A 9,528-nucleotide genomic window follows, 5' to 3' on the forward strand; every position below is an offset into this window, starting at 1 on the left:
TTCCTATGGCAACCAGACTGGACATGAGGCATTTTTGCATCGCGCAATGAGATTCATGGCTGAATAACCGCACGTCTGCCTGCCTCCGCGGACAGTACAGTAAATGTGTTTTGTTTTCCTGTAAGCACTGTGGCTGGGTGAAGCTACTGTAGTTAACAGCCTTTTGTCAAGCCAGTGTCTTAAGTCACATCAGAGATCTTCATAGGCACTTGAAAAAAGGAAGAGTGTGATATCACAGGACCCCTGCCCCCTTCAATATCTATGGTGCATCACAGAATCACCAAGGATTTCTTGTCTGTCCTATGGCCCATTGAAATCAATGACAGGATGAGAGCTTACAAAAGGAAGCTACACAACACTGAATCAAACCACATACTGCAAGATGACTATGATGATGAAACATACAGTTGGCACTGCAGTGACATCTGTCAAATCACTGAAAGTTGAAAGTCTTTTTTTCCTTCCTTTTTCCAAGCCTGAGCTGTGGTGTGTGCAGCAGTGAGTCCACACAGACTGCAGTAAACCAAAGCATGGGAAACAAAGCAACAGGCTGTTTTTCAAGGACGCTGCCCGGGGCGGTGTGGGAGCCGAGGGGATATTCCCTGCAATGGCCGCTGAAATTTTTTGCTGGGCCCAGGACAAAATAATCTGAAAGGGCCCCCTACCCAATACATTCAATGTAATAGGGACCAAATTCTGGGCCCCCTATCTCCCTGGGCCCGGGACAACATACCACTTTGTCCCCTCCTGTAGGCGGGCCTGATTCCCTGCAATGGCAGCGTGGCCTTGTGCGGGCACTCGTGTTGTGTGTGTCGACTGGCTTAGCCCAGTAAAGCCATGATCTGACTGGGCCTGTGGGGAGGAGGAGGAGGTCGGTGGGAAAGAGAAAGACAATCCCTGGATCCCTCCTGTCCTCCGGCGTTGGTGAAAGGCCATCTTTACTCAAGGGTTAGAGGACACGACGAGGAGGACTCCTGCGGAACTGAGGAAGTCCCCTCTGGAACACAGATACGGAATTCCACTGACATTACACCGAGGATGGGAGAGTAGTAAGGCTTAGACGATGTGAGAAAAAATAAAAAATTCTTATCCAATGAATTTTTGACCGCTACTGCCAGTTTGAGAATATGTTAATCGTATAAAATCTGTCTTTTAGGACACAGATTATCAGTGTGTCTCACATTTTAGCTCTAGCTTTGCATAGCCTCATAACGCTCACTGTTCCACCAGTGGCACACTGTATAGAAAAGTCTACAACAACTACACACTAAACTTTCGTAATATATATATATATATATATATATATATGTAATATAAGCCATATTACGACTAGGTCATCACCCTTTTCGAAAACAGCACATTTGTAACAGGGAACAGGTCTTTTAATCGAGATCACATTACCTTTTGGTCAACAATGGCATCAGATGCGGGGAATAACCTCTAGTCATGTTCTATTACCAGTATGGCCAGTGCTGACCATCGTGATTTGACCTCTGATCACAGATCACAATCAATTACATCACAAAGCCCCAGAACTCCACTGGGAGGATGCCGTTTACAGAGACCAGGTGTTACCGAGTCGATAAGAGCTGTGCGTCGAGCTGAACTGTCATTACATTGCACTACAGTACAGAAGCACTTCTAGGAGTTAGGGTTTAGGGTTATTGTTAACTAACCTGACTTTCGCCAGATGGTATCACAATACCAGGAACTGTAACGCCCTCGCGTGTAGTTTGGTGAAACGCAGCTAGATGACGTAAGTCAGTTTAAATGTTTACATCCTATAGCTCATCTCAACAAAGCAGAACGCCAGGTATATGGATTGCAGGAAACAGTACAAATACAGTGTGAATTCAATGCTTAGATACTCTGGGAACAAACACACTGTAAAAGATTTTAAATCGACTTTATAACCTCATAATGTGCACCGTTCCCAAAGTAGAACACAGTAATAATAGTCATGGAATAGACTTTACTACCATAGTACTAACACTACTACAACATTACACAGAGCCTTGGCCATGCCATTCTGGTAACAGTAATTTTATAACAGGGGCCAAGTCTTGGCAGATTTGACTGTGTAGAGAGGGGCAGAGGCTCCTGCCAAAGCTGAGACTCGACTCTGCCCTCCCAGAGTGCTGAGATCCCCCCTCTTCATCAAAAAGTCATGACGGGCACTTCTACAGAAAAAAGGCAGGCAAGGAAGATCACACACCGCATCTGAACTACATTTTTTGGTGCCAACTGCAGAATTGACAAACAAGTATTATACTGTACTGTATATACAGTATAAACGTAATGCTTGTGCTATGGTGCCATGGAAAATCCTTTTACATAAAAGAGCTGTAAAATACATACATCATTCTCTGCTCCCAATGAAAGCCAAAAGTGTCCACTATACTGTAAGATGATATCTCTGTCACAGATTGTGTGGCACCAAAAGATGTGATCGCAAAGTTCTGATAGTGTGCAAATTTCCTCGGGTACAGTAGCTGTCATTGCCATGCCTCCCACCCCACCCCACCGCCACCGAACCTCTCTCAGCCTTCTCAGCCTTGGTAAAATATGAAATGTGTTTCATTCAAAGAGGAACCTGCTGAAGCTGAGGCTTGATTGTTGTCCCTCGGCTGCACATCTCCTTGGACTGAGGGGGAAAAAAAGAAAACGTCTGTGGCGGGAAGAAATGTAAATGCATTGCATTTAGGTTAGCGGGCCCACAGAGTGTGCGCAGGCAAACTGAGGCCGTGCAGAGGACATAATGGGCGTTTCTGAAGGAAATTCAGATTTCATCGTATTTTGTTTCGGTGGAACAAGATGTTGCAGAAGACATCTTTGGTGTGAACACTATAGGGAGGAGAGCGAGTGCACAGTGCGCCTCCCCGACAGCATGAACAATCTCACACTACAAGCACACATTACAACCACTACAACCTCTTCTGTTCCACTTGGGTGATGAAAAGATGAGAAACCAACCATTAGTGTACATGATTTTTTACAAAATCATTAGTGATACCTGTAAACAAAGATAGAAAATGATGTCTAAATATTCATCCAGGTCAACCAATCCAGGTCATAGACAATAAGTTGCAAGCAGCTGCCCTTCTCTTTGGAGATAGAAAATGTTCTATCTTTCATTAAAAGCTTTCTTTCTGTTCTGCCCACAGAACATTAGTGCTTTTCTTCGACCATTACAGCACAAACCTTATAGAATGAAGGAACAGCATTCCAAAGAGTTCTTTTTTCTGTGAATACAAACACAGAAAGGCATTTGTCCTTGAGAAACTATTGTGTGAGCGTCAGCATATACGGTACACGGTGGAGCCTATGCATGCTGGAGGGAAGGTGTCTGCGTCTCACAGGACCCACTGCTGGTGCTGATGTGATGTTATGTGATGTTGTTCTACCTGAGTAGCTATTCTGATGCACGCCTACAAAATGCTCTACCTGCAAATCAATGCCCTTCCTCCAGTCCTTGCCTCTTGCCTAACGTGACACAATTCTCAACATCATCAACAAAAGTTTTATTCAATATCTTGCAAAAACATAATGCATGAGTTATTCTCTCATTTTGAGAGCAGGACATTAAAGGGAAAGGAAAAGTCCCCCAAAAAGTAATTATGCACTGCTTGACTGTGGGGAAACTTGATTGTTTTGTCCAAAGAGGAGAATATGCAAGACACTAGTCTGTCAAATGTCTGTCTGTGTGTCATGCTTACCCAGGGGCGGTTTTACAATAAAGGCAAAGGTGGGCAACTGCCTTGGGCCCCTCCAACTTCCCCAAATTGCAGGGGACCCCAGACAGCGGCCCACTCCCTATAACTTGTAACAAATAACAACACGAAAACACCGGCCGCAACATGAGCAAGGTGAGCGACGGAAGTACTTGAATTTGTATTGAGTCGTGCGACAAAAGCGATTCGGGCGACTAAATGTGATGAGAGCGACAGCTTGTAGTTGAACTCCAGGAAATATTATGCAAATTAGCTATAATACGGTTCGACGACAGCCGCCACAGCCAACGGGAATGTTGGAATGCTTGCATGCTGCTTTTAACGGACATACTCTAGTTGCTTTAATCGCTCTTGCTGCACAGAAGCATTTCTCTGTCCCCTGAATCTCGTTGCGGCCTGTGTATTCGATCGGTTAGGCTTTGAAGGCACCCCTAGCAGAATTCGCCTTGCCCCCCATTGTTAAATCAGCCCCTGCACTAACCTACTAAATAAAAAAGAGAATTGTAGTCAAGACTGTGGCTTTTCTGCAACAAAACATGGAGAGGGAGAGACATTGAGGCAAAAGTTTGAAGAAAATGACAGGAGGAGAGTGACATTGATTTCCCCCTATCTCCACAGGGTGCCTGTTTAGCACCTTGCTATCTTTACCAACAAGATCGCACAGCTTGAGCCGTCAAACATGTGTCACACATGTCGCTCGCGGCCATCACTAATAATTCATTTTTTCCCTGAAAGCTTGTTAGTGCAGATCGGATAGGTGCCAGAGATGACTGAATAAGTAAGGCAGTGTCTTCTCTGAGATTCACTCGCTGCTTTATCATTTGAGTTGCTAACATCGCGGCTAGTTCGTTGTTTGCATCACTGTTCGCCATATTAGCCACCTTGCTGCTAAGCGTTGGTTTCTTTTCCTCTTTGCCTCTCTGTGTGTCTGGCATATTTCACTGTATATATTTGGCATATGATGACTGAAAAGATCACATGGACACGGATAACTAAATACTAGTTGTTGCTTTAAACATTGGAGTTTAAAGGTAACTAGATCCAAATTTAAACGGAAGCCCCTATTCATTTTTTTCAAGACACATTGTGTAGATGTTCTATCTTGCATCAGTTTTGTTTACTGTAAAACAGACAGATACAAAATATTCATTCAAAATTTTCACACAAAAAAGTTCACATTAAAAGTTTAAATGATTTCTTATAAACAAATCTGAGAAGGCAAAGCATTCTGCTTCAAACATCCTTCGGAGACCAAATCTTCCAAGGGCATCCTCCTTACACTATGACAAATAATAATAATTCAAAAATCAAAAATAACTCAGCTGCTGAAGTGTGGCTGCAATAATGGCATAGTGGTGGCCATCATTGGTGCAAAATTGACCAAAACAGCCATCCGTGTGGTGATGTTTGAGTGAGGAATGGAATAATAGCTGTAATCACAGTTCATCAATATTATTATAGGGGGCAGTGGAGACATCATCTGAAACCAATCTCTGCACTTGCTAATTGGGCTTGTTGGATGCCAGTCAAGCACTTCTTGGTTGATTCTCTCTCTCTCTCTCTCTCTCTCTCTGAAAGCCACCACTGGCGATTCCATTTTAGAAAACTCTGTTCATCTCTCTCTCTCTCTCTCTCTCTCTCTCTCTCTCTCTCTCTCTCTCTCTCTCTCTCTCTCTCTCTCTCTCGCTCTTTGCCAGGCATGCTCATTAGAGTGACTCTAGAACTGTGCACAAAATACACAGGACGGGGCGAGGACGCCACCACAGAACCTTCCAGCTTCAAATGCAGCTACTGTTTCACTGGATGGACACGCACGCACGCACGCACGCACGCACGCACGCACGCACACACGCACACACGCACACACATGCACACTCATAGTCTCAGAGCTGAAAGCAGCTGTTGGGAACTCCATTTGAAATGTGGGCGATAAATGGCGTTTCCATGGTGCTTGCTGCAGTGAAGAATATCTGGCCATCATTATTTAGCTCTATGGTGGTCTGGTCTCTACTCTACTCTGCTCTGCTCCACTTTGCACCTAGATGTCTTTCTGTCAACGCCCTGTTGGTCCAGCTTGGTCTTACCATACCCTTGTAATGGAAGGAAAAATGTATTAAAAGCATTTGCTTTTCACAAAGGCTATTGTGGGTAAATCATAGGTGGAAATAGTTAAGGATATGATATGCTGTCTACTATGGTGGACAATACAGAATAAAGTGATTCATGCTCTTCACAGTTAATTTGGTGGTGTCATTTCAACACTTTGAGAGCAGAATTTTAATACTCCTACTCTCCAGGTGTTGAATTGACACAACAAAATGTATGGTGCTGCTTTTAACTTTCAGCGACAATAAATGTGATTTATTTGCACAAGCATCCTACTTTTATAGCCTTGTAACAGTGATTGACATCTGTTTCAAACTGTGTTTCTGATTCCAGACTGGTTGAGAGGGAATGTCGAAGAACTTAAGGATTACCTGGTCTGGGTGTGATGTTATACCACATACTGTATGACAGCACCATGGACAACGTCATGAATCAGAAACTGAAGCAAAATTTCAGAGCACCTGATTAGTTTCTTAATGAAGACATTTGTCTTGTCTTTGGGCAGTATTTTGGTCGCAGGTTGGTGAGGGGGGGAATAAAGGGAGACCGTGACAAAAGGTAAAGGGGGAAGAGCATGCTTGACTATGGAGTGTTGCACCTGGAGAGGAGAGGAGAGGAGAGGAACTAGGACAGAGCTTGCACTCACAAACACAGACACACACTCACACTCCCTCTCCCGCCCTCCAGCCTCTCTCCTCCCCTGACATCTTGATCTCGGCTGCTGCTACTGTGCGACACACACACACACACACACACACACACACACACACACACACACACACACACACACACACACACACACACACACGTGCTCTGCTCTCTCACAGACATGAGCATGAGAGAGAGAGAGAGAGAGAGAGAGAGAGAGAGAGAGAGAGAGAGAGAACGCAAGCCCTTTCTTCTTGCATCTATTAGTGTTCCCTCAGTTGCTTGCGACTAAATGGTGAGGTGGTGAGTAAATGATCTCCAGTTCACCACAGGTCCTCCTCTAACCCGCACACGCACTTGTGACTTGTGGTGCGTAGGTTCACTGAGCAAAACCCACCACATGGCTTACGTTAGCACTTTTAACTACAAGACTCAGGTCACCGGCTGTCACTCAGACCCCTGACGACGACGCGCGCGGGCCTGAGCGCGCCACAAGTGTGCCCCGGTGCTTGCAGCAGGCAGGGAGCAACTCTTTCGCTTACCTTACAGTGCTCTGCGTGCGATCTGACGGAATAGTCCTCCGATAGGTACTTGAGAAAGAGGATGTCGAACTCCTCGTATTTTTCCTGAGCATGTTGATCCAGCCTAACGTATGCCTGGACGCACGCACTGCACACATCCCCGTCCTCCTCTCCGCCGCCGAACAGTTCCCGGATGACGTTCGGGAGGCTGCAGTTCAACCCGTCCAGGCTCACCATGCCCTGCAGCAGGTCTGCCACGGAGTAAGTGTCACAAAAAGAGAGGCTGAAATTCCGAAAGTAATCCAAGAAGGTGTGTGGTGACATGACCGCGGAAGCTGAGAATGATCCAATTAGGCCAATTTTTTGCCGATACAGAGCCATGCATGAGGACTCCAGAGGCGTCCGGCTCTGGGGGTCAGTGCACTGTGGAGTGGGAGGCGCGGATTTGGTCTGATTGCTAAGAAAAACACATTTATCTCCCCCGAGGACCGGCTGGGCCCCGTCGGTCGCGTTGCCCCAGGTTCTACGCTGGCTCCGGTCTTTAGACTTGAGCTTAACTCCCGCGCACAGCCAGAGGTGGTCAGAGAGAAGGACGGTGAAAAATAAGAGAGATGCCAAAGACATTCGCCATTTCTGTACCCTCTCTGAGTCGGTACATGGTTTGTCGCTTTGTTTGGGTGCACAGCAAATTTTTACCACAGCGTCATCTTCCCTTCGACACATCCAAGCACCTCTGATCATATTTTAGTGGGGGGTGGGGGGAGACAAAAGCGAGCTCAGATGGGCTTGTCACCTCCGCAATATATCCCCCAAAACAATGTCACCTACCTCGTTTGCAACATGATGATAGATGGTATTTGTCCACACTGTTGAATCCAGGGAACCAAACAACTGTCTAGCAACGGGCTCTCTCAATTTTCACAATTCATATCAGAATGAATACACGACCGGCGTAATATTCCCTAAACAGTCTCAATTTAGACATGCCGCGAAAGCCGACCGACATGTCCATCGCCAGTTGAGCATCATCCAGGAAACGCATAGCAACGTCCAGTAAAGAAATCTTATTTGAGAATGGTCCTCCTCGAACAGCCGGACATTGTCCTTATTTTTTCTTGCGAGTGTGGTGTAGAGAGCTATGCCTCCTCGTCATCTTTAACCCTGTTCTACTGGCTGTTTCAGGCTGTCGCCATCTTCGCTTTTGCACAGAAAAACCTTGAGATTTTTTAATTGAAGGCAGGGGTGGGGCGCCTGCGCTCTGGTTCTCCTCCGGAACGCCTCACGTCCTTTCCCCGTGCCCATTAACGAGGGCAGAGCTCTCCATTCATCCCCAACTTTTCATTCATCCCCTTTTTCTGCCACCCTTTCTCTCAGGGAGCCGACACGGAGGGAAATGCAAACACCAGCTGTGCGCCTCCGTCGGCCCTACGCCCCTTTACCGGAGATGTGCGCGATTCAGGTGCGCCACGTTTTTTTCAGTGTCGAGTAAATATATTTGTCACCTCACATCCCAGACAAAGAAATACCTGTGGATTTGGAATTGAATAACCTATGTACATAGGCTTTCAACAACTGCAATTACCAATGTAATGATGCGCAATTTGTTCTTCTTGGTTCGGGTAAATGTGTGCTCCCGAAATATGGACTGCGACGTTGAAGAGAATATGAGCTATTAAGTAGTACAGTACGCAGGAATATTGTACGAGTAATAATGTCCGTTTAGCCATGAACAATTAAGCAGAATTACCAATTAGGTTACTTATTCATAACAAAAATAATGGTAATATATTAATTGTTTTCGTTGGAGGTTACAGCCAAACCAAACTGCCTTTTCCGAAAACAATTTAAGTGAAACTTAAGCCTAAGTAGGTACTTAAGTATGAGGTACCTCCTATGGATATACTGTAGGCCTACGTATCAAATCACTAAAAGTCCATGTGCAATAATTTCATAGGCACACACACACATTTTTTTCCTCGCACGTGCAAATAACATGTGTGTGCAACGTGCATGTTCGGTAAAATAATGTAGGTATATAAATTCTAAGGGATAATGTGATGATGTATTGCCAAAGGGCCTACTACTTAAGAGATTTTGAGAAACGCAGCCCTGAGCAGTAAGTGTAATTTCATGTAGGCCTATGTTTGTTTAATTTGCTTCGTTTAAGCAGATGTGAAAACACAGTCTTCAGTGGTAGTCCACATGAGAGCCTGATTGGTCCTCACTCACAGTATGACACCTGAGTCATTGCAGCATGGATCAGTAGACTTCAGCAAAAGAGTATCGAATGGCCTACAGTGCGTGATTCATTGTTGGACTGATGAACCATTATAAGCAATTCACTGTGTCTGGGCTAACTCATTTAGGCACCAGGGGAGACATCCGATAAATAGATCTGGAAAAGGCAGGATCTTAAAAATAACTCCTATACAGATATATCTGAGTGAGCTGTTCTCCATTTTGCTGTGAAATGGAAATTAACAAATCAATTTATAATCCTAATAGCATTTTCGCACTGCAAT

General features: G+C 45.1%; 1 protein-coding gene across 1 annotated transcript in view; it reads right to left on the reverse strand.

Moving 5' to 3' along the window:
* Window positions 1-7,747, reverse strand: part of nalf2 (NALCN channel auxiliary factor 2) — a 34,847-nt gene extending 27,100 nt beyond the window's left edge. The window contains exon 1 of the mRNA XM_063202635.1: window positions 7,028-7,747. Coding sequence (XP_063058705.1) covers window positions 7,028-7,747 — 720 coding nt within the window. The remainder of the gene's footprint in view (window positions 1-7,027) is intronic.
* Window positions 7,748-9,528: the final 1,781 nt, after the last annotated feature.

The sequence above is a fragment of the Engraulis encrasicolus genome, chromosome 7 (assembly GCF_034702125.1).
Source record: "Engraulis encrasicolus isolate BLACKSEA-1 chromosome 7, IST_EnEncr_1.0, whole genome shotgun sequence".
Lineage (NCBI taxonomy): Eukaryota > Metazoa > Chordata > Actinopteri > Clupeiformes > Engraulidae > Engraulis > Engraulis encrasicolus.